At 35.5% G+C, this 25,787-nt stretch overlaps 3 protein-coding genes across 9 annotated transcripts in view; 1 reads left to right on the top strand and 2 right to left on the bottom strand.

Annotated features, from left to right (window-relative positions):
* Nucleotides 1-7,868: 7,868 nt before the first annotated feature.
* Nucleotides 7,869-16,020, bottom strand: dctn4 (dynactin 4). 2 transcript variants are annotated; one of them, XM_051127957.1, is made up of 14 exons: nucleotides 15,844-16,020; nucleotides 15,160-15,230; nucleotides 13,950-14,128; nucleotides 13,454-13,497; nucleotides 13,248-13,355; nucleotides 12,164-12,184; nucleotides 11,585-11,658; nucleotides 11,319-11,431; nucleotides 10,931-11,040; nucleotides 9,885-9,958; nucleotides 9,739-9,793; nucleotides 9,476-9,583; nucleotides 9,054-9,151; nucleotides 7,869-8,737 (listed from the first exon to the last, which is right to left on the bottom strand). In XM_051127957.1, exons 1-14 carry the CDS (start codon nucleotides 16,012-16,014, stop codon nucleotides 8,524-8,526), a joined length of 1,440 nt encoding a protein of 479 aa, XP_050983914.1. In that variant the 5' UTR covers nucleotides 16,015-16,020; the 3' UTR covers nucleotides 7,869-8,523. The 2 variants fall into 2 exon arrangements, with proteins under 2 accessions (XP_050983914.1, XP_050983915.1); XM_051127958.1 differs by lacking the exon at nucleotides 12,164-12,184.
* A 1,953-nt stretch (nucleotides 16,021-17,973) lies between these two features.
* gpx3 (glutathione peroxidase 3) overlaps nucleotides 17,974-25,787 on the top strand; it is an 8,450-nt gene continuing 636 nt past the window's right edge. Inside the window, exons 1-5 of the mRNA XM_051127033.1 lie at nucleotides 17,974-18,141; nucleotides 22,610-22,760; nucleotides 22,924-23,041; nucleotides 23,674-23,773; nucleotides 24,632-25,787. The exon at nucleotides 24,632-25,787 is cut by the window's right edge and continues 636 nt beyond it. Coding sequence (XP_050982990.1) covers nucleotides 18,058-18,141; nucleotides 22,610-22,760; nucleotides 22,924-23,041; nucleotides 23,674-23,773; nucleotides 24,632-24,847 — 669 coding nt within the window. The 5' untranslated portion in view covers nucleotides 17,974-18,057 and the 3' untranslated portion in view covers nucleotides 24,848-25,787. The remainder of the gene's footprint in view (nucleotides 18,142-22,609; nucleotides 22,761-22,923; nucleotides 23,042-23,673; nucleotides 23,774-24,631) is intronic.
* tnip1 (TNFAIP3 interacting protein 1) overlaps nucleotides 25,579-25,787 on the bottom strand; it is a 22,198-nt gene continuing 21,989 nt past the window's right edge. For all 6 annotated transcript variants that reach the window (XM_051127028.1, XM_051127029.1, XM_051127027.1 and 3 more), the window contains one exon: nucleotides 25,579-25,787. This exon is cut by the window's right edge and continues 2,352 nt beyond it. The gene's annotated coding sequence lies outside the window, so the exon portion shown is untranslated.

Genomic DNA, 25,787 nt, shown 5'->3' with positions numbered 1-25,787 from the left:
AAAAGTCATGATCATTCTTCAAGTATAAGGTGCTTTCCTCGTCATCAGCGTTTGCAGCGCATTACGGCTCCGACGCAGCCACCGGAGATAATCGCAGCCACTCTAGTCAATGCTTGTGTTTATATCAGCCGTGCACATTTCAGAAGCATATCTCCGTGCTGTAAAGATACACGCCTCCTTTGATTAAATATAGCCAAAATCCCATCAAAATCTGTTGTCATGACTTATAGCGAGAGGAAAAAATTATGTTTTACACTGAAAAAACCTAAAAAAAACCCACACAATTTGTTGAGTCAACTTAAAATAATTTGTTACCCTGCAGCCTTAAAATTTTACGTTCAGTCGACTCTAATAAGTTTAGTCAATATGAAATGTTAACTTGTACTAAGTGAAACGATATTTAAGTTGACTAAACAAACAATTTGGTTTGTTAAACTTAAAAGCTGGGCTTGTTACCCAGCTGCCTTAAAATTTTAAGTTGAATGAACTTAAGTTGTCACTTCGTACAACTTAACATTTCAAGCTGATTTCAAGATTTTTTGAGTTGGCTGAACTTTTAAGGCAGCCGGGTAACAAATTATTTTAAGTTGAATCAACAAATTGTTTTTTACAGTGTAGTCGCAAAATATTGGTTAACAGAAATGCTGTCATTTCGCAGTACTTTATAGACAATGATAAAATATCGCTAAAGTTTTGCGCAAATATGTAATGGAAACATGCCGACTGTCTTGTAAACAATGCAGGTATTTTGTAGTTAGATGTAAAACTGAACATAAGTCTTCATTTTCTCCCAACGTCAGAGACACTGAGGACGCAGTGGATTAGTTCTGTTTTTGATGAAAACATGACACCGAATACACAAAAAAAAATGGAAGAGAGGGGCGGTGTGAGCAGTAACTCATTATCATTTAAAGAGACATGCACCAAAATGCGTAGCTGTGAACAGAGCTGTTTTTGACAAGGTAAAAAGGTGTTTCACACGACTGCAAACATTTCATGAAGACCCTACAGAATCACACCAGCTTGTGAAAATGGGCGTCCAATGTCCCCTTTAAAACAAAGTTAGTAAACTTTCTATTTTAAAAATGTAAATAATTTCTATGATTACAAAGGCAAATTTTTTAACAGCCAGTTTTTTGATATGATCCTTCAGAAATCATTCCGATATGCTGATTTGGTGCTCAAGAAACTTTTTTTATTATTATAATCAATGTTGAAAACAGTTATGCTGCATGATATTTTTGTGGTAACCATAACAGATCTGAATCCTTTATGAAAAAAAGGTTAAAAGAACAGTATTTGTTTAAAACAAAAACCTTTTGTACCATTATGGATCATACTGACTCCAATCTTTTGAATGATAACTTATATTTGAACAATGCAGTGGCATGCGAAAGTTTGGGAACCCCTTGCAGAATCTGTGAAACAAAATAAGAAACATACAAAATGCATGTTATTTTTTATTTAGTACTGTCATGAGTAAGATATTTTACATAAAAAATGTTTACATATAGAAAAAAAAATAGCTGAAATTATTTAAATAACCCCCTTCAAAAGTTTGGGAACCCTTGGTTCTTAATACTGTGTGTGGTTACCTGGATGATCTACAGCTGCTTTTTTGTTCTGTTTTGTGACTCGTTGTTCATGAGTCCCTTGTTTGTTCTGAACAGTTAAAGTGAACTCTGTTCTTTAGAAAAAATCCTCCAGGTCCTTCAGATTCTTCAGTTTTCCAGCATCTTTTGTATATTTGAACCTTTTCCAACAATGACTGTATGGTTTTGAGATCCAACTTTTCAGACTGAAGACAATTGAGGGACTCAAACACAACTTTATTAAAAAAGGTTCAAACATTCACTGATGCTCCAAAAGGAAACACAATTCATTAAGAGCCAAGGGGTGAAAACTTTTGAACAGGATGAAGATGTCCAAACTTATTTTTATTTTGTTGAAATATAATTTTTTCCATTTACTGCCCTGTGGAAGCAACAGAAGGTACTTGCATGTTTCCCGGAAGACAAATTAAGTATATACATAAACAATTAGATTTTTGGTGACTACAGTATGCAGGTCTTTCCAAAATACCCCCTACTTTAGCACTGGAAAAAACAGGGAAATATTATCCAGACGTAAAGTAAAAATGCTCAATGCATCTGCTTTTAATGAGTCTCAGGAGTGCAGCACAGACAATACCAATTCTATCAGCGTCTGGGCATCTCAGAATTCTCCATTTCTGATATATATGTTAAACCGGGGTGTTCGTGGACCCCTGCTATCTCTCAGCTGGCCAATGAGCTCAGAATTTAAATCTGCTTTTGTAGGTGATGTCATGGTGGAAATGTCCAGACATCTGTCAGCCTCACAATTTAATGTGGAATCTTTCCGTGCTTGCGCTAAAGATAAAACAACACAAGGACATCACAGATTTGGAAAAACTACAAGACGGGAACGGTCATTATTTTCCATTAGAAAATACATAAGGTACATAGCATTCAAATGTGGGGAAAATTCAGAGTTTTACATCTTTATGTAATCGCCCCATTACTTGAGGAAATTGCTCAAGCGTCAGAGCGTTAAGCTGGAATCCTAATTCTGGCCATGACTTCAAAGCGTTTTCATATACTGCACGTCTCTCGAAAGGTTTCCAGGTGAAGATCATCAAATAATTTCAAGCTTCATTTCTTCTGTGTGGAAAATAGAAAGCGAAAGAATTCTGTTTTGCCTAAAACGTGGACTCGAAATCACCCAAAGCAGTGTCACAGGTCAGCGCTGAAAGACACCAGTGGAAAGATGCTGCCGAAATTGAGTCTTTACACAAATATGTGTCAGTTCCATTAGAAGAGGCCTTCCAACAGCCCATAACGACAGCGAGGGACCTCAACCGTGCAGTATATCATGACATATAGGTTTAACGGTAAAGAGAATTCCCTAAATGGGAAACAACCGGAGGTGGCTAATCCTACACAGTGGAACCATTAGTGAACTGTACCAGGGTCTTTCATATCGTAATGGACCAGTCTGGAATATAAACATTCCTTAGGTTATTCCTTACATGGCCAAAGACACTCAAAGCAGAAGAGGATCTCTGACACATCGTTTATCAAAGCGCTCTATGAGGTGTTTGATTACAAATGATTCCAGTGAACAGTAGACAACCAGGCTTTCGGTTTCTGACAACATCCTGAGTCTAATGTCTCTCCTGCTAAGGGGAGTTTTTACTGTGGCAGTTTTCACTTCCACTCTGGACTTTTATAACTTACGAGGTTTGGCTGCACTTCAGATCAGCAGCGTTGAACACTTTACATGCGTATAATTAGTCTGTAGCACATTTGCAGAAAAAGGCAACACAAGGCGTTTTCGGGTTTTAAACAGGTCTTTCATGAAGATAAAATACAGTAACAAATCATCAGGCTTTAAAATCATGATCTGTGCTGCGCCTCTGTAGAGTTATTACAGATGTGCCATTTCCTTGTGAATAACATTATGACCACGAGTTCACAGGTCATTTTGCTCTGTTTACACATTACTAATATATGGCCAGTTGACGGGTGATGCTGTCGTGCTAAACTTCTAAAACTATTTTATTTTATTATTATTATGCTGCTTTTATGGTCTCATAAGAATTGAGAATCTATGGAATATTTTTACTTAAAAAAATAAACTGAATAAATAAACAGGACTAAATAAAGAAATAATTAAATAAATGTTAAAATGAATACAAAAAAATGATCAAAAACTCTAAATAAACAACAACAACAATAATAAATTCATAATATGTCCATGGACTTTTTTTTCAGACACAGCAGCAATAAATAAAAAATAAAGATGATTAAAACAGAAACTCACAACTCATGGAAACTCTATGTTACTTACAGAGTCAAAGACTTGTAAAACAGTAATTTAATATTGTAAATTGCCTCTCACCTGTTTTTTTCTTTCTTTGCCATATGCTGACCTGTCACACTGTATACATAAATGTGACCCTGGACCACAAAACCAGTTATAAGCGTCAATTATATAAGCTTTCCATTGACGTATGGTTTGTTAAGATAAAATACAACTATTTAAAAATCTGGAATCTGAGGGTGCAAAAACAAAATCTAAATATTGAGAAAATCGCCTTTAAAGTTGTCCAAATGAAGTTCTTAGCATTGCATATTACTATTCAAAAATTAAGTTTTTATATACTTACGGTAGGAAATTTACAAAATATCTTAATGGAACATGATCTTTACTTAACACCCTAATGATTTTTGGCATAAAAGAAACATTGATAATTTATACACGTGAGACTTATGACTGGTTTTGTGAACCAGGGTTACAAATGTGAATCAAAATCTTTCCTTTTCTCCAACATCTTTTGAAAGGTCAGAAGATAGTTGTAATATATCTTCCTCTACAGATATTAAACAATCAGCACATAAAGTGTTTTAGCCTTGTTGGCGCATACAGATATGCCTATTATGAAGAAAAATGAATGCGTCATACATGGAAGCTACGGCTTCCTTTTCTTAATAGAGCCATAGTTTAAGATGATTATCTGTGAAGCGAGGAGACAAAACACATCTGGTTACCGTTCCAAAAAAACGAACACAAAAAGTCTAGATTTCCATATCCACATCATTTACTGTGAGCGCTACAACCATGCCAATGTCAACAGTGCAGAGAAACACTGAGGTCTGCCAATTACTGTTAAAGCTCACTTTATTTTTATACCCAGACTCCCCAGCACAATTGCTACGGACTGTGAGAAGCATTACACTAAAACTGTACTTTGTCACCTTTGTGAAATATAATAACCAGGTGTGCTATAATGGGTACCTGTGTGTGCACTACCAGTACAGGCAGCAGTTTAGTTAAGACACAAGAACTATGACATCATGCTAAAACACACTGGGATATATTGTGTAATTTGTAAAATACAGGGCAGTAAATGTTTAGCCAGACCGTACATACTCAGTTCTGAATCGTTCCATTGACCAAGTCAATTTAGTCTTGGCTTTGCTGGTCTTCACGAGGTAAGAGCACATTAAGGCCTGTGGAAAGTGTATTCACCTCAGCATGGCTCTCTAAACACTGTACGGCCATTTTAAAGCCTCTAGTTTACATTTAATCATTCAGCAGAGTTTTTAAAAAGAATAACAACTTAGTAACATGTTAATTCTATGTTGCTGTCAGGTAAGACATATGTACACGGATCATATAGCTGACAGGCTACTCTGTCGACTGCACAATGTCAGACATTAAGACCAAACATTTTATCCATGATAGACTGCCATCTAGTGGACAGCATCTAACATTGAATGAACATTACAGAAAAAGTTCACCCAAAAATGAAAATCCTTTAATTACTCACTCGTTTCAATCCCCTAGCCATATGATTTTCTTTCTTCGGTGGAACGGAAAAAGGACGACTCTCCTGGCCTCCCGTGTCAACATAACAACCGGATACGGAGGCTGGCTTATAAGCTTTAAAAGGCACAAAAACACCATAAATAATGTTAAAGTAATCCAGCCTTTTTCAAGGCTTTTGAAAGGCATACCATAACTTTGTATGACAAACAGACCTTCTAGTTTTATTTACTAATCATTAGCATGGATGCGCCTGTCTGTCAATCTTCGTTTCCTCTTTTCTCCTCAGCGTATATTTAAATAAGAGAAAGAAAACCGCATGGAATAGTAGTGAGCTATTACAAATGAATGCTAACCGATATTTACTTTATGTACGATATGTAAATGATAGATGTCTAGTTAACAGACTGGAGGAGGAAGAAGCAAGGAATCATCAATTAGACTCAGTGAGGTCACTGAGGTGAACATGAGATTCAGTTCAGTATGGATTGAATTCGGATTAGAAGTGCTCACAAACATATGTTGAATTAGAAACAGCATACTTTAAATTTTAGTATTTTTGCCAGTAAGTAAAAAAGTAGTGTGGTATTAGTATGCTGTTATAGCATATGTTACAGCATATGTTCTTGAATGAGTAATTCACCGGTTTTGTAACTTGGATCAAACGATTAATTGAAAACATCAGACTTATCCATTTCTCTAACGATCACAACCCTAGATTTTCTCAGTGACCAAGCACTTAAATGAATAATTCTCTCAAAAATGACAATTCTGTCATTAATTCCTCACCTTCATCTCGTTCCAAACCCGTAAGAACTTCGTTCATCTTTGGAACACAAATTAACATATTTGATGAACTCTGAGAGCTTGAGGGTTTGCACTTACGTCACGATTTGGTCAGTTACCCGGATGCGTGGCCATACTGGCGATACTCGGATGTAAACAACAGCATTGATTGCACAGGTAATGTACTACTGAAGACGTTGTTTTGCTAATTTATGCTGTTTAAACCACTGAAAAACATGTGGGAGCTGCTAAATCATATAGAGAAGGGTTTAGTAAGCAGGAAAGGGTGCAATATTTTGTCAAACTAAAGTTAATAGGTGGTAAAGATATGTACAAGCAGGATTAATTAATATATTATCTTAATATTTTACCTACCTGACCGGAAATGATAAGAACAAACACGAATGTTGTCAAAATTCTTGCCCTGGAAATCCTGGTTCAGTTTGGCCAACCACAAATGCGTTTTGTTCCTCAGCACTCTTCTTCTGTATTTGTTATACTTTTGGCAGTTTGTAGTACTCCTAATACTTTTCCTGGTCCAACCGATTAGTACAGCCCAAAACATGACAATAATTGACCATTTTTAGTAGCAATAATCAGCAAAATATGCAAGTTTCATTTGTTTCAGTAGCATAGTTTACGTTCAGTGCCATCAACATGGCCATTTGATGATGCAACATGAAAACACTCTATTGACAAAAATACTAAAATTAATAGTATGCTTTTTAAAATTCAGCATATGTTCGTGAATGAATAATTCACCGGTTTTGTAACTTTGATCAGCCAGTTCATTTAAAACATTAGACTCAAAAGACTATCCATTTCTCTAACGAACACAACCCTAGATCTTTTCAGTATACAACTACTTAAAGGGATAATTGACTCAAAAATGAAAATTCTGTCATTAATTACTCACCCTCAACTTGTTCCAAAACCTGTAAGACCTGTGTTCCCTCTTCATAACACAAAACTTTCTGGATGCGGATGCGTGGCCATACTGGCGATACTCGAATGTAAACAACAGCATGACGTGACGTGACAACACTCTATAGACAGCAACGTAACTAAAATGTTCCCAGGCCCAGAAACGTAGTAAGGACATTGTTAAAATAGTCAATGTGACATCAGTGGTTCAACCGTAGGTACGAAAATACTTTTTGTGCAAAAAGAAAACAAAAATATCGACTTTATTCAACAGTTCTTCATTTCTGCGTCATCAACCTCTGCCATTATTGAGAGTGCCACACTGCTGTCTCTGCAGGGTCAGAAAGCATCGGATTTCATCAAAAATATCTTAATATCTTAATTTGTGTTCTGAAGATGAATGAACGTCTTACGGGTTTGGAACAACATAAGATTGAGTAATTAATGACAGAATTTTCATTTTTGAGTCAACTATGCCTTTCAACAAAGCATTCAAACGACTTCATTTTAACATCCTGTAGTGCATCTACTTTTATGGTAGTTTTTTATCATTTGACAACCGTAGTCCTGTTCCCTTTTATTATAATGAGATCAATAATTTAATGATTTTTTTTTTTATTATTAATTTGAAAATAAACAGAAACAGATGTTCCTGTAGATTTTTTTTTTTTTTTTTTTAATATTTAAAGTAAATATTTTAAATGTTCTTTTCAGAATACAAAGGAACACTCAACAGGGCTACTATACACATCATATCTTAGCAGCCCTGTTTAAAAAAAAATAATAACAATAATAATAACACATCCAGATCCATCAATTTTCTCATTTTATTGGATAAGACTGTTCAACCACATTTAAGGCGGTCATATTAGAAACTAAATCAGGACTTCCAGCTACTACCATGAGACAGATAAATAAAGCTGAATGCACTGGTGCTCACCCTCTGATCTAATACAGATAACGGGATAAAGAGACCAATGAGCTGTCTCACTAATTAGTGCCACACAACTGCAAGTAACATTTTGCTTGTTTTACAGCAAATACAAAATATTAAATTAACACAAAAACTAGATGAAGCAATCTAAATCTCTTTATTAACACCGAGTAGAACTGGAGCTGAAACCGTGAAATATAACAGTAGGTGATGTCACTGTAATCACATGCATTCCAATACATCAGCAGGGGGCACTAGAAACAGAGAGCGAGAAAGAGATCACTGCGCAAAGCATCTGGCACAAGTGTAGGCGTAGTGTGTGTACTGTTAAGTAACTGCGTTCCTGTAAATGATGTGTGTGTGTGTGCGTGATAATATTTACACTCACTTCACCAAGATAATGAATGTCTTTATGAGCAAGAGAGAGAGAGATGGTATAAGTTAGTGAGCGAGTTTAGTGCCACATGTTGTTTAACTTCTCTGTTTATGAGTGTTTATGTCTGTGCGTGTAGCTCATGTGTGTTACGTTCTCAAGTTGCCAGGGGGCCAAAGCTGAGCTCCACATGGTGTGTGAGCCAGATGGCCTCACTAGTGGCTTCTCCCTCCTCAGTGGGTCTGATCGGAGCAGCGAGGTTCCGGAAATCATGTCGGAGTTTGAAAGCAACAGTGACATCACCCTCCTCCCTCTGCGGAATTACTTTGATGAAGAAGCCGATCTTGTTTGACTTTCTAAAGGCCACCACACTGAAGATACAAGAAGGTAAAAACACAGGAACTGATGATATCAGATGATTAAAAGCAGACATCCTAAGAATAATTGTTTAGAAAGTCATAAGGTACCTGAAAGCATCATCAAACTAGCCAAAGATATTTAAGGTTCAGGCAGTGTGATAAACTTGATGTTCAAATTCAAAGCTGATTCCATGCAGCCCTACTTATTAATAAATAAATAACCTATTCACAATCTGTGCTTCTCACTCTGTATTACTGGAATCTTGGTAATTTATAAGCTAATTTGATTTATCTGCTCTCAGCATCCATCAGCAGAGGTGGTTCTTACTCTGGGTCATCCTGAAAACCTTGAGGTTCTGCCAGTTCATCATACTCAGCGGCGGCATCTTTTCCTGCCAGGACCAGTTCCTTTGAGGGCACCAGCACCTATTAAACAATAATATCTCATAATAAAACCATGGGGGCACAACACAAAGCAATGACGCACTGCAGCGCAGTGATGGTGAGGGCTGTAATGACTATCATTTCCCCAACACTGGCCCACTCAAGGTAAACAATGTCTGTCTGGAGTCTGAACTGTGCAATTGTTTTTAGAGAGTCATGCTTCTGCTTCTGCTTCAGCTCAAGCTAGATAAGCACAATTGTCCAATTCAATAACCAACTACCAGCCATCTTTATAGGACATCTAAACTGCTCATAACTCATTTATATCACTATAATTCATCTGTAATGTTAGAGTTATCGGCTTACCTTAGCAGTGCTGTTAATGTCATCTGGGTCTCCTTCTTCACAGGTGTACAGAGACACATGGGTGATGTTCTCCACTGGGTTGGTCAGGGTCAGCAGAACCTGACTCTCCTGTTTTTACAACAAAACACTACAATTACTTACAAATGTAAAAAGTTCTATAACCAGACAGATAAAAAAAAACAGAACACAAATAAAAAAATAATAATAATAAAATAATTTAAAAAAAGCATAATTTTAAGTGTACCAGTATAACTCAAACTTGCCTTCATATGACGGAGGTTTGGAATGGACATGATTCTCACTTCAGGAATATAGCTCCTGGACAGAAGAACAAAAATCATTAGTTGATTCATTTAATCAAATAAACAAGCAAAGAACAGCAAATAAGAATTTAGGACACAGGACTTACACTGCCACAAGCTGGATTTTGAACTTTATTGAAGTTGGATTAAATTCTGGTTTGCTCAGATTGTGCTCACATTTCTGAAATTAAATGAGGAATAGTAATTTAACAGCACAGATTTGCAGATTAGCTCACAGGAATTTAATACAAATAGAAAAATCAAATGAGCTTTTATTATCTAAACTACCGTTCATAGTTTGTGGTCATAAAGAGTTTTTGTTTTTTTGAAAGAAATAAATGCTTTTATGTAGCAAGGATGCATTAAATTGATCAAAAGTAACAGTCATGTTACAGGAAAATGTATTTCACAAGTTGTTGTAAGCTTCAAAGGGAAAAAAATTACAAAAATTAAAAAAACTGATAATAATAAGGGCACCAAATCAGCATATTAGAATAATTTTAGAAGGATAATGTGACACTAAGGAATAATGGCTTGTGAAAATTCAGCTTTGCCACTGAATTAAAAAAAAAAAAAAAAACTTTTTCTCTCACAATTTTGACTTTTTCTTCCACAATTCTGCAAAGGTCTGAGGAAAGTCAGATTTGAGAGTTTATATGTCACAATTCTGACTTTTTGGACAAAACTGTGTGATAAAAATTCTTACCTTTTTTTCTCAGATTTGTGAGATATAAACATTTCTGATTTCTGACTTATATACAATTCTGACTTTTTCCTAGAATTTCCAATTTATTACGGAATTGCGGAAAAAATTTATAACTTTATAATTTATAACTTTATAACACCCAATTGTGAGTTATTAAGTCAGAATTGTGAGATATAAACTCACAATTCTAAAAACAAACCAATCTCTTTTTCCCCCTCAGAACAACTCACAATTGCGAGTTTATATCTCAGAATTCAGAGAAAAAAAGTCAGAACATTTTTAATTTTTCATTCATTCCATAAGACACTCCTTTCAAAAACGTAAGTTTTTGAAGGTATTATATACAAAAGAAAAACAGGCTGAAAGATTTTAGCTTAGCAATTCAATGGCAGCTTCCTGATTGGCTTTCTTTGGAGTGAAAGAGAAGCTGTGAATGTATTCTCATACCCTGCACCGCAGAGAGCGTTTCATTAGCAGGTGCTTGTGTCTGGGGTGCAGCTGTGAAGCTCCTGCGGGCTGAAAATCAGGCTGTAGCAGTCTCTGGCGAAGAGTCGTTACTGCATTGAAACACAAGCAATGTTTAAAATATGCATCATATAACCACATCAATAAAGATGTAGTCAAAAAATTATTGCCTTAGAATAGCGAACTTCAATTATATCAATTTTAATTCCTACAAATTTGATTCTGAACATTCAACCTCCAAAATCGCCCTATGACACCTGTGAGTCTAGAGTGCGGTAGAGTCTATATGGCTGTGCCTGTGATTACTGCAGTATAAATGCTATCAGATTAATACAGTAGTATTACAGAGTGAAGCAGGGATGAGACCAACCTTCAGGAAGGTTGACAGGGCGAGTGTAATAGTCTTCAGGCAGGGGCTCCACTTCATCCAAAGCCTGTGCTGGCTCTATAGTGATTTCCTTTTGGTCCTCTCCTTCTTTTAAACTGAAAACAATTCAGCATCATATAGACAACATCCACAATAATTTAATATGGGATGCATCAATTATATTGGTACTCAACATAATAATACCTGCTTTAACAAACAACACTAAGCAGTGGGATGCACTTAACATTTTTTTGAAAGGCAATACTTACGAAAGGCCATAAAGGGCACTGACTGGGGCGCCAGATCTCTGTCTCTGTAGTCTGGTTCCCAGTCCATACTTCTCCTTTCAAACATAAACAAAGACCACTTAAGTCTATGATAATAGTTATTCTAGGTTTAAAATACATCTCATTATTATTAGATAAATGCTAGTGTCTGCTGAAATGGTGCATTTAGTAATAGTTAACATAGTTTAAGGACAAACGTTGTCTAAAAACTTGCTTTCAGGAAACCGGCTGATTGACTGAACGATTGATTCCGGATGAAATCTTGTTCTATAACTATATAATCAAATAAGTCTGCAAATAAACTTCAAGCTTCATTAATAAACGAATAAACTCCAAAAATAAATACCAACCAACCAGGACTGTCCCATTAAAAATATCGCCTGCCAAATACAAAGATTCGATTGTGGAGAGAATTCCAAGTAGCAATAGTGAAGCTCATGTGATCAGCAAAGTCATTTAGTAACAGATTAGACATGCTAAACTGATGGAAGGATTGGGAGAAAAGAAAGACCTTCTTAGTGTTTCTGTATGAATTGTGGGGAAAAAAAAAATACCACTCACCACCACGTGAATAGTGTGTTGCTGGAGAGGGGTATAAAACCAAAAATATCAGCGTGCACAAGCAAAGAAAAGGAGAGAGACAGAATCAAGTGAAACAAATGCATCCAAGCAAACATTAAAGTGGCAGTTTGAAGCACAAGGAAACAAGGATTGCATTGGTAAACAAGACATGCAGCTCAAAGTGCTGTCAGTATCAATTAAAAAAAAATGTTTTACAGGGTTAGAAATTTCTCCAAATACACTACTGTCCAAAAGTTTGGGGTTGGTAAGATTTTTGAACTTTTTATGCTCACCAAGGCTGCAATTATTTAATTGCAATACAGTACAAAGAGCAATGTTTTAAAATAATTTTTGAATTTAAAATCACTGATTTCTATTTTGATATATTTTAAATTGTAAGTTATTTCTGTGATGGGAAAACTAAATTTTCAAGAGTCAATACTACAGCCTCCAGTGTCACATGATCCTTCCGAAATCATTCTAATATGCTGATTTGGTGCTCAAGAAATATTTAGTAGTATTATGAACTGTTTGGCTGCTTAATATTTTTATAAAAACACTTTTTCAGGATTCTTTGATGAATACAACATTTATTTTAAATAAAAATCTTTTTTAGCATAATAAATGTCTTTACACATACACTTTTGATCAATTTAATGCAACCTAAAAAAATAAATAAAAACTTACTAACCCCAAACTTTTAAAATGTACTGTATATGTACACCAAACATTAGAAAAAACGTTATGTAGTTACATTTGAGACCCTGCTAGGTTTAGTAAACTTAGCCAGCTTTGAAGCAAATTTAAAGTAAAGATGTAAAAAAAAAAAAAAAAAAAAAAAAAAAAATTACACATTTTAGTTTTATACAAAATGCGCAAAATTTTATTTATTACACATTTTCACAATTAAAGAAAATTACAACACAAAATAAGCTGTACTTCAGTATAACGGTTACGTTTTTTGACAAAAGTGTGCAAGTTTAGACTCAAGACAAGACAAACCACACCCGTTTAGTGCTTACTAAATGGAAAATAAATGTTAGGTTAGAAGGGTGTTTCTAAACACAGTGGTGTGAGTGTTTACCGAGAAAGCCTGAGGCATGAACGGGCGTCTTCGTGCCAGCTTCTTCCTGTCTCTCTCCAGCTTCTCTCTTTGAGCCAGCTGCTGGTAATACTCAATCAGCTTGTTGATCTACATAGAGATAATAATTGATTTTGTCAAGCACCTGAGAAAGTCAGATAAAAAACGTTACATTTATTTAATAAGAGGAGATATTGTTTTAGACATACCCTCTGAGTATGAGGGTTTTCAGGTTCCTGCCATCCTCCACTGGCTAAGATAAAATAAACAATGTTTTACTACAACATCCATGCAGACAAAAATGTTCCAACCAGACACAAAGCAACAAGTAAAATGTCCTTATGTTAACTTCAACATTTTTTGGTCACTTGATTCTATTTCTGACTTTTTCCAACCCAGAGTGAAATATAATTACCCCAAAATCCTGATTAATAAGTGTGATATTCTATAATAAGCTACAATTATGACCCTGGACAGTAAAATTACAGTGAACACATCACTTCTGGTCAGGACATTGCAACATTTTTATGTTTATTTATAGCATGCATAAAATGAACCCATTTAATCACAACATAATAATACTATTGAACCATTCAAATGAAAAACATAATTGGATTATATAGGAAAGATTATAGTTCAATTCATCTGAGTTTACAAATACAGACACTGGTACATATGTCCACATCAGGAAGTGCCATCACTCACCCACAGATTTGTCAGCCATGCCTACATCTCTTGAGGTCCAGCGACAAAATCCACAGGCCAGATAGTAGGCCTTCTTCATTGTGGTTTTGGTTGGGTCATCAGGCAGTGGTGCTGGGATGTTGGTGGCCCGTGTGGAGAGGGTGTGCATACAGCATGGACAGTCAAAGCAATTGGCACACCTGAAACCAATAGATCACTAAACATGTAACAGCATCACGAGGAAACACAATCTATGTGACCTGACATAATATGTGACCCTGGACCACAAAACCAGTCGCAAGTAGAACGGGTATATTTGTCGCAATAGCCAATTATACACTGTATGGGTCAAAATTACCATTCGCATCCTCTGGCTTTTAAATGTTTAAACTGGCAAGGCTTAAATGAGTTTAGTTTGATCACAGATATTAACATGTGCTGTTCAGGTCTCACCTGTGCATGCGTGCTATCAGCACGATGACGAAATAAATGACAGCTCATATTCCAGCATATAGCTTTCGCATTGATCAAGAGTAAATGGTTTGTCCACGTTCCAACACCCCCCCCCCACAATCACTGTTGTTATAATGTACTTGGAGGCCAGAACCCGCATCCATCAACAGAAACGTACATTAGCCAAACCCTGTTTGTTTTACGTGTTGTTATTTATAACAAACTATATTACAGATGCGTTGTCAGATTTAGGTTCAACCGCAGCACTAGTGCATGCCGAACCATGTATGGAGAACCGTACGGTTTGTTTTTTACCGCGAACCGTTCCATCCCTAATATTAAGTATATCATGTTCCATGAAGATATTTTGTAAATTTCCTACTGTAAATATATCAAAACTTAATTTCTGATTATTAATATGCACTGCTAAGAACTTCTTTTGGACAACTTTATAGGCGATTTTTTTGAACCCTCAGATTCCAGATCTTCAAATAGCTGTATCTTGGCCAAATATTGTCCTTTCCTAACAAACCTTACATCAGTGGAAAGCTTTTTCAATTTCAAAAGATTGACCCTTATGACTGGTTTTATGGTCCAGGGTCCCATATTATCATAAACAGTTTGTCAAATGAATGTAAAAAGTGCAGCTAGTGACTTATGAACACATCAAGCATGTTATTAGTTAATGATAAATGTCACATTACAGATGATGTTAGATGATTGAGTTATTAATTTACAGGCCTGTCAGACATTTAGCACAGATGTGGTTTAACGTTACCTATTCTTCTTGAGCTTGGCCTCAGCTGACGGCATGTTCTCCAGACAGCTGGGACAGAAATGGGAATCGACCTATATAAGAGGCATAACACCAAGAAATGACATTTTAGGACAAGCATATGTGTTTTTGCACAAAGAAATTATATTACACGTACTGGAAAAGTACAGACAAGCTAAATGGAAGTTAATCATTGTACCAGAGGTCAAATTCACACATTGCTTTAGTAAAAAAATTAATAAATAAACAATTAAAACAGCCCAAGCTGTCTCTACAGGGTGTGGTACTGTTTATCCCCTTAAAATAACACGAATGGCTGCTGCAAGCATTAACATGTTGATTTTAGAACCTCATTCATCTTTTAATCTACGTATGCACATAATAGAAACGAACGAAAACAGAACAGAACACGTTTCATTCAGAATTCTTCGACTAGCTTTTAGCTTGTCAAATCCCTAAAAAAAAGTGGGTGGTACAAAAGTTAACTGACTGGTTTCAAAACCAATAGAATAGCTCTACTGCCGTATAACTTATGACAGAAGGATAACCTAGCCAATCACAGAGCCCGAATTTGTTCCACTTAGACTGATAGGCGGGAACTACACTGTCATCAATAGCCTGTTAGCTCGCTCTTAGCATGGCTAACATGTATTGTCTCAACTAAACGTCACGCCCCGCGTTACTTACTTCATGTGACACGCATTCCAGAGACCGCAGCTCACTGCAATATCGGCAAAAATACAGCTGGGAGAGCGGAACTCGAATCTTTTTCTCGCCACGGACGAGATAAAGCACTTTCTCTGGCTGCAGCAGCGTCGCCATTTCTGACTGAGTTCCTGCTGCCGACGTAACGAGCATACGTCATCATACGTGATCGCGTTCTGTTTTTCCGCTTTTGTGTCAATAGCGCCCCTGCTGTTCATACATACATAAACATAGAAATAGTCTTTTGTCTTTTTGAACCTATAGCTTCTCTTTTGTCCTCGCATATGTAATCATTATTCTTACGCAACCAAGAATTATGTTTGTTTGTTTATGCTTGTATTTTTCTCCATTGCCTTACAGTCAAGTGCGATGTGCAAAAAATCCACTAATCAATCAATCAACTGAGTAATTTGTTCTGCAAACAAAAGGAGGCAGACACCTGTTTCTGTTGACATAGCACCTGCACTGCAACCACTTGGATTATTCATGTTTAACATAATGAAATGTTTAATATCTATTTTTTTTCTCAAAAATATTTATTCTGCACTTAATGTGATTGATTTTGCACAGCTCTTATATATGTATGCACTACCAGTCAAAAGTGTTTGAATGGTAAGATTTTTAATGTTTAAAAAAAGACTTTTCAGCTCACCAAGCCTGCATTTATTTGATCCAAAATACAGCAAAAGCAGTAATATTGTGAAATATTTTTACTGTTTAAAATAACTGATTTCTATTTGAATATAATTTAAAATGTAATTTATTCCTGTGATTCAAAGTTACATTTTTAGCATCATTACTCCCAGTCTTCAGTGTCACATGATCCTTCAGAAATCATTCTAATAGCAGCAAATCAGAATATTAGAATGATTCCTGAAGGATCATGTGACTGGAGTAATGATGCCAAAAAATCAGCTTTGAAATCACAGGAATAAATTTCTTTTTTAAAAATATTCAAATAGAAAATAGTCGTTTTAAATAGTAAAAATATTTCATAATTTTACTGTTTTTTTCTGTACCTTGGATCAAATAAATACAAAAAAAAAAAAAAAAAAAAAACCCTTACTGTTCAAAAACTTTTGACTGGTAGTGTATATCATTTACATCATTGTTTCTATTATATCTTAGTAAAAATAACAAAATAATTATACGTATTAATGCATATAAGACAAAGTTTAAATGCTGCATAAGATAAAAGCACCTGATGGCTTTGCTACTCTTAACAGCTTTCATAATTTAAACATAATAGCTGAAAGCTGCCACTCCACTATATTTAAGCATAACCTTTAATATTTTTAAAAGGTTAACAATACGATCTGAAACCTTCCGCTGCTTTTTAGAATATAAAGCACCAGTATGTGCAGGTGCAATGCTATGAAGTACCATCTAAGCTAAACATAATCAAGGTTTGAGTTGAGGTGAGTAATAAAAAATAACAAATTTTGTACTTGATTGTGTTGCATTAGAAAAGGCCTCACTTTGGCATCTCGGAAGGGTGAATGTTGTCCTTCTTAAATGCTGAATGTGGATTTAAAAATAATTCAAAATCTAAGATGTGTCATTAAATGGATACAAATCTTAATATAAGCTTAATATAAACTCTAAGCAAAAGTGTAGAAACATTTTTACTCAGATTTTACTAGTATATTTCACAATCAGTTACAAAGAATCAGCAACTAACACACTGAAATAAACATGAAAGTAGAATGACAGAAAAAGCTTTTTTTTGTTGTTGTGAAATGTACTCCAGTAAGCCTTTTTTACAATTTTGAAATATCATTTTTAGAGTGACTATAAACCTGAAGCGAAGTTATTCCCTTACGCAAATTGTTTGCATGCTTGTGAAAGGATTTCCTGCACTTTTTGTGATATCAGTGTTACAGACGAGCTGTTGAAAGACCGGTGACCAAAATAACTGTCAACTGTTTCACTACTATTAAAGTGGTGTTTTTATAGCCTCACATTACAGTAATTGTTATAATCAAATACATTAATTTCAAACTAGATTACAATCGAAACTTAGGTTAGAGTTGGGATAAACAAGCCATGAATGTATTCACTATGTCAATATGTGGGATGAGGCTGGATATTATTGGCTAGTCTGCGTCACTCTCCTCCAGTGTTTTTCATCTCCAGCTCAGCCACGCTTCATTTAGACAGCACACAGACACCCTGCAGGGGCCACACGTCACCCTCATGGGGAACCAGAAGAATCCCTGGATCTCTGCTCTGGTCTTGGTGGGTCTTCTACAGAAAGTTAGTGGACTATCCAATACCCAGGTAAGATGTTATGACTATTACTAAACAATTCTTAGTCTTTAAAATATGCTATTTTAGTAACACTGGATTGCAAAATTGGGTAAATCTTTAAACCAGTAATAGTGAACATGAGAATAAGGTACAAAAGCACATTTCCTTTGAATTAAAGTAAAGGCAATGCTTGGTATTAAAGCATAGGCTGAGTAAACAACATCCAAGTATTTGCATGTTACGCTGAAGCCTAAAAGTAAATACAGGAACAAACTTGTATCAAATTATTTTGTATAATCTTTGTATCAAAGCATGTTTTTAAGACAGTGCTGTAAGATGTTTAGGTTATTGCCCATAAATCAGTGTGATTTGATGGTGCGCACTGTTTTCACCATGCGGTAGCAGGTGCAGTGGGTTGCCACAGTAACTGAGACTGAAAATAATTAAATAAATGGAGGGAAAAATACAAGAATCATGTTCAGTTCTTAAGTCCAGGGATATATATAGTAAAAATAACAGAATGTTTTGTAACAGTTCTTTTTTTTAAGCACTTCAAATAACAAATAGCAAAAGTCAAGTAAAGGTAAATATTTACTTTGCCTGGTCAGGATATCGTAACTTCACTACTACAGCTTCAAACTGATGTAACCGTAAAACATTGCTATTCTTAAAAACACAACTATTATGTGATATTAAAAATTTAAAATGTATTATATTACAGTTTTGTTCATTTCTTTACTAACATATTAGTCACATCCAGTTTTGTTTTGTTTTTTGTTTTTTTGAAAATTAGCTTGTTTAATGATAAAAGGCGTGCCTGGGATTTCACAATTTTGAGCGAGAATACAAAGGTCACTACAATGTTTAAATAATCATTTTATTTAATGTTCTTATGCTGCATTTATTTGCTGAAAAATAATAGAATTAATATGAAATATTATTACAATTTTAAATAACCATTTTCTGCTTTAAAATGTTTTATGTTTTATTCCTGTGACAGCAAACTGGATTTTCAGCAACCATTATTTCCATTTTCAGTGTCACATGATTCTTCAGAAATCATTCTAGTGCTGCTTACTATTTTTTATAAAAAAAACGTGATAACCGTGATTTTTTCAGGATCCTTTGTGAAATATTAAGTTAAAAAAAACAGCACTTACTTTAAATAAAAGTATTTTTCTAGCATTATGAATGTCTGATCAATTCATCAATTCAAGTATTATACAGTGCCATGCGAACAGGGTTGCCAGGTTTTCAAAACAAAACCTGCAGAATTGCGAAATCGCATTCTGGCGGGATAAAGTACGCGTTTTTTGTTGGGGTTCCCCTGGTATATTTGCATTTTAGGGGCTAAATATGACAGTATCGGGGTCGACTCAACCCACAGACATAAAAAACAACCCACGGCAACAGTGTTTCCCGCGGACTTGGCAACACTGCTTACGAAAGTATTCATACCCCTTCACATTTTTTAATGTTTTGTTATGTTGCTGCCTTTTGTTACACCTCATACACCATAATGGCAAAGCAAAAAAACTAATTTTTAACATCTTTGGAAATTTATTAAAAATAAAAAACTTAAATGACTCCATTTCATAAGTATTCACACCCTTATTTGGGACAGTTGGAAATTTTGCTCAGAAGCATTCATATTGCTTGTAGATGTTACTACACTTCGAGTGGAGTTAACCTGTGGCAAATTCATTTGAGTATGATTTGGAAAGGCACACCCATCTTAATAAAAGAGCAAAATATCAGAGCAAAAACCAAACCCTGAGGTTAAAAAAAACAGCCTTTAGAGCTACGAAATAGGATTGTGTCAATGCACACACCTGGGGAAGAGTTCAGGAAAATTCTGCCGCACTGAAATTTCACAGAAGCATGTAGCTTCTATTATCTGTAATGGAAGAAGTTTGAAGCAACCAGGATTATTCCTAGAACTGGCCTCCTGGCCAAACTGAGCAAATGATGGAGAAGGGCTTTAGTTAGAGTAGTGTCCATCAACCTGAGCTAGTTAAGCTCCATGATCATATATGGAAATAGGAGAAACCTACTGAGAAACATCACTGCTACACTCCACCAATTAAGGGTATGAATACTTATGCAATGTAGTTATTTCAGTTTTTCTTTTGAATACATTTACAGTTTAAGTTGTAACAATTCTGGTTTTGCTTTGTCATTATATGGTGTATGGGGTATAGATTGATGTGGAAAAAAAGTAATTTAAACCAGTTCAACATAAGGCAGCAATATAACAAAATGTGATAGTATGAATACTTTCGCAAGGCACTGTATATATCTTAACGACCCAAACTTTCGAACTGTATACTTTGGTAACGCTTTAGATTACAACCCGCAAAGAACTACGTAAGTAAACTGAATTTACGGTGTATGTTTCTGCAATTATAGTGTACCTATAAAGAACGTACATGTAGGTATAAGGGAACAATATGTTATATCTGGGTAATAAGGGGATAACAAACCAGATATGCAACATGCAAAGAACTATATAAGTATACTGAATTTACGGTGTACGTTTCTGTAATTATAGTGTACCTATTAGTACGTATGTGTAGGTGTAAGAGAACAATAGGCTATGTTACGTTTTGGTAATTCGGGGGTAACAACCAGATATGCAACCTGCAAAGAACTGCGTAAGTAAACTAAAGTTACAGTGTATGTTTCGTATTTATATTGTACCTACGTATAAGTATAAGGGAGCAATATGTTACGTTTGGGTAATAACGGGGTAGCAAACAGATATACAAATAATTTATAATGGAATTACTTAAAAACTTAACAGGTACCTGTTCTATTAAATCGTAAGTTTGGTGTATCTATACGTAAGCTTTTTAAAATTACTGGGAAATTATACTCTTGTTCCATGTAGTTACAGGGTAAGTGTGCCCTCTGCGGGCTGTAAATTAAAGTGGCGATTGTTACCCCCTTGTTCAAGGAAGTTACAGGGTAGGTACAATACATAAACACACAATCTGAAAATATATCTAAAAATATTTTTTTATAGTCGCTAATCCCACTTCTACCTCTAAACCTAACGTTAACTATGACTGAACAGTAATAAAAAATATAAAAAACAGGAAAGTGCAATCACAATCATTTATTTATTGCAAAAATGTCAACAGCCATACAAAAAAGTAACGTTAATCCAAATAACAATGCGTTTGCAGCCGCAGTCCTCTCTGGCAGAATACAGTAGGTTTGAGGTGCTGTAGGATGAGCAGAATTTAAATTGTTAATCGCTGAAAATATTATCCAGATTATTGTCTTGATCCACTCCTCGAAGGCGCCCGCGCGTCATTCCAACACATCTCACCAGAAACACGGCATGTCGTAATCTGTGACGAATGCAGGCGAGAGCCAATGAACGTCCGATTTTCCTGTCGCAAAATGCACTTTAGCACGGGCTTATGGCTGTTGCTGCTGGACTCGCTGCTAGAGATGGAGATGAAGATCGCCGGACAAAGCCTTGAATTTGGTTCTTGTCCTCGCAAATCGTATGGATTCTGAAGATCTGGGTTACAGCACACAAATAAAATTGTTTAATTTGTAATTATGATGCGTGTTCGGTGTATTTTATGGTTGTATTGTTAGTCACAGCATGTTAGAGAAAACGCCTTTGTGTTCCACCACGGCAAACGAAGTTAATATTACATGAATGATTAAATGATTGCAGAAATATTATTTATTTTAAGGGTTTAACGTGTAGTCATGATAACATTATGTAGACCTATTCTTGGAAACGAGCTGGCAACAGAAATCACACAGAACAGAATGAAATGTTATAATTTCATATTAAGTAAACGTTAAATGTTTAGATGATGTAAATATGTCAGTATTGTACATTAAGTGTCTGTAAAAATGTAAATAAATGTACATTTTGTAGAACCACATTTTACGTCGCGTTGTTATATGTATTGTACCCTGTAACTTCGTCGAACAAGAGGGACACAATCGCCACTTTAATTTACAACCCGCAGATGGCACAATTACCCTGTAATTACATGGAACAAGAGTATAATTTCCCAGTAATTTAAAAAAGCTTACGTATAGATACACCAAACGTACGATTTAATAGAACAGGTACCTGTTAAGTTTTTAAAAATTAATCCATTATAAATTATTTGTATATCTGTTTGCTACCCCGTTATTACCCAAACGTAACCTATTGTTCCCTTATACTTACACGTAGGTACAATATAAATACGAAACATTCACCGTAACTTTAGTTTACTTACGCAGTTCTTTGCAGGTTGCATATCTGGTTGTTACTCTCTATTACCAAAACGTAACATATTGTTCCCTTATACCTACATGTACGTTCTTTATAGGTACACTACAATTACAGAAACGTACACCGTAAATTCAGTTTACTTACGTAGTTCTTTGCGGGTTGTAATCTAAAGCGTTACCTATACTTTTCATGTTCATGTTTCCCTACTTTGTAATTGTGGTACAGCGTTACATTTGTCTGTCTCAGGTCTGTAACCCAGGTTTGAGTGAAACTATACACAGCTATGGTGCGAAAACCATAAATGGGACCCAGTACATCCCATTCTCCCAGTATGCTGGGAAGTATGTCCTCATTGTCAATGTGGCCACCTACTGAGGACTAACCTTCCAGTATGTGGGTAAGTATGCAAATTATTTGACTTAACACAAATATTAGTTATGTTTGCAAATTAATTTGTGCAAATATATATATTACACCTCACGACAGCAAAGCTTGAAGAGCAAATATGAAACCTGTTCATGATAATTGTATTGACTGAGAATTATGTGTTATCTGTATAGAACTGAATGCACTACAAGAGGAGCTCCGAGATTATGGATTCATCATTCTCGGCTTTCCTTGCAACCAATTTGGGATGCAAGAGCCTGGAAAAAATTATGAAATTCTTCCTGGATTAAAGTGAGTTCATGTTACTCTTTGGAAAAAGAAACTGTGGTCGTGAAACCAGTGTTACGGTTTTGTTAATTGAAATAAAGCTAAAGTGTAAAATAAAAGAAAAATGTATTTAGAAGAAAATTATTTTTATACTTAAACTTGAATTAACTTTGCTTACTAAAACTAAAAAAATACATTAAAAGGTAAATATAAAAATATTTTGAAAAAAATGACAAAAGCACATAAAATTACTAAAGCTACTTTAGTACTACTATATAGTATAAAAATATTAAAATAACACACAAGTGTGTGTGGTTTTAAAAACTTATTGTGCAAGACATCCAAAAGATAAATGACTCAAGTTTTAATCAGAAGACACTGAAGGCTGAAGGTTTCTCAAGAGTATTTTAACCTTGAGGTTACTAGCCATCACTCACGAGCCAAAACTACCTGAGCATCAGACAGAGTGCAATTAGCTTGTCTTTCTCATCTGTCATCCCCTTTAAATTACTGCACATATCATATATCTTGAACCTAAAGGCTCTTTTCTGGAGTGATATCTGAAGCCACTTCTCTGGCCATGACTCTCTAAAGTCTCTATTTGTTTTCCTTATAGACAGACCCCTGATGAAACAGATTTCTCCTTGTCTTCACAGATATATCCGTCCAGGCAAAGGATACGTTCCAAATTTCCAGTTATTTGAGAAGCTGGATGTGAATGGAGTCAATGAACATGCCCTTTTCAAATTTTTAAAGGTTGGTCATTGTCTACTAAAAAAAAATTAAATCTGAAATTGCTTGCAACACCTCATGCCAAAAAATAGCCTCTTAGGACCAACTTTCCAAGACAAAATTTGTCAGTTAAAAATTAATCTGAAATTTAAACCCATTTGCCATTTTGGAATATATAGAGGCCCCAAAAAACATTAGAATGTTTAAATGACACTTAAAGGATTTGTTCACTTCCAGAATTAACTCATCCCCATGTCATCCAAGATGTTCATGTCTTTCTTTCTACATTTGAAAAAAAATAAGGCTTTTGTGGAAAACATTCCAGGATTTTTCTCCATATAGTGTTGATCAATGGATTGAAGGTCCAAACTGCATTTTCAGTGAACCACAGATTTAAAGTCTTTCAGTAGCTCAACCTTACGCATTATGTAATCACGCATTTACAACGCAAACGTGCAAAGAACGTCAAATGCCTTTTACGAAAAAGGTAAAACAACGTTGGGTGATTTTGAAATTGGAGAAGAAAATGAGAGTTTTTCGTCCTACCCTCCCCTTCTGAACCGAAGTACACAGACAAAGAACTTACCATGTGTGACCTTTACAACTTGATTACGCGATGCGCAAAGATGTGCATCACAGAGCTAGTGCAAGACAAGCACATAAGACCCTTACCCCTTATTCCTCGGCTGGGATCGTGTATAGCCCTTTGAAGCTGCACTGAAACTAAAACTTCAACACGTTGGCCACCATTAAAGTCCACTATATGGAGAAAAATCCTGGAATGTTTTCCTCAAAAACCTTAATTTCTTTTTGACAGAAGAAAGAAAAACAGAAAGACATGAACTTCTTGGATTCAAGAACCTGTATTTCTTTCTCTTTCAGAATGCTTGCCCACCTGTGGGAGACAGCTTTGGTAACCCCACCAACAGATTGTTTTGGGAACCTCTCAAAGTCAATGACATCAAGTGGAACTTTGAGAAGTTTCTGGTGGGGCCAGATGGCAGACCTGTAATGAGGTGGTTTCCCAGAGTGAACATATCTGAAATTAGGGAAGACATCTTGAAATACTTCCGTCAGCTTGTTCAGAGGGCTGAATAACTTTGAAACAGTGGATTTAACTGTGCATTCATCCTTCTCTCCAGTATAAATTGTGTTAAACTAATTACCACAGGGTTTCTGCAGGTTTTATAAAGGGAAATTTAAGACTTAAGACCATTTTAAAAACAGCTGAAGTCCGTATAAAGCAATAGATGTGTTCTGAGTTTATCTCACAACAGAAAAATGTTAATAACCAAACTAGCCAAATGTGAATGTTAAAATACGCGAAATAACGGACCTTTCTCCCATTTCCGGGTTTCTCATAGCGGAAGGCGCCACAGTTGAATGGGAGAGTACCACAAATATATTTTTTTGCATTCCCATTTGCTCAAATAACAAAATAAAAAACTACAGGATAGTCTTTTCACGACTTTCATTCAAAGGAAAAAAATTGAGAGAGATATTGGCAGTCAGAAGAGAGATCAATGTAAAATTTACCCTCCCACCAATAGACGCGGCATTAGAAACACCCTCGCATAGTGTTAACTAATTTTTTAGTAACTTGATGAAAAGGTGGTATAATATAAATACAGTGTTATAAATGCACATACATATTTTTAAAAATCAAAATATAAAAAAGCTTAAAGGATTTATGATGATGATGACCGTTAAAACGCGTCATCACAGGCTTGTAAAAAGGGTCCATAATGCGAATTTTACCAAGAAATGTGTATTTTACCGCCCCCGGAAAGCGATTTTTACCTGGGGACCCCTCCGAAACACGATTGGGCTAGATTTAGACTAGGTTTGAGTAACAATTGGGTGGGTTTTGCTGTGAAAACCTGGCAACCCAGGATTTCAGGTCGCCCAAAGAATTCTGAAAACAAAACTGGTGAAAAACTGTTGAACAATCTAACTCCACCATTCAATACTACGTAATGTATTTTAGCAATACATTGCTAACATTTATAATGTGTTTAGAAACTATCTTAACTGCCTT

The sequence above is a fragment of the Labeo rohita genome, chromosome 14, assembly GCF_022985175.1.
Source record: "Labeo rohita strain BAU-BD-2019 chromosome 14, IGBB_LRoh.1.0, whole genome shotgun sequence".
NCBI lineage: Eukaryota > Metazoa > Chordata > Actinopteri > Cypriniformes > Cyprinidae > Labeo > Labeo rohita.
This window is presented reverse-complemented; position numbering and strand designations above follow the sequence as displayed.

Coding starts and splice junctions, on each gene's coding strand:
- dctn4 (XM_051127957.1), bottom strand. CDS start 16,014: ATGCTCGTTACGTCGGCAGCAGGAACTCAGTCAGAAATGGCGACGCTG. Junction 13,356..13,453: donor AAAACCCTCATACTCAGAGG/GTATGTCTAAAA, acceptor ATCTCTATGTAG/ATCAACAAGCTGATTGAGTA. Junction 9,794..9,884: donor AAAATCCAGCTTGTGGCAGT/GTAAGTCCTGTG, acceptor TCTTCTGTCCAG/GAGCTATATTCCTGAAGTGA.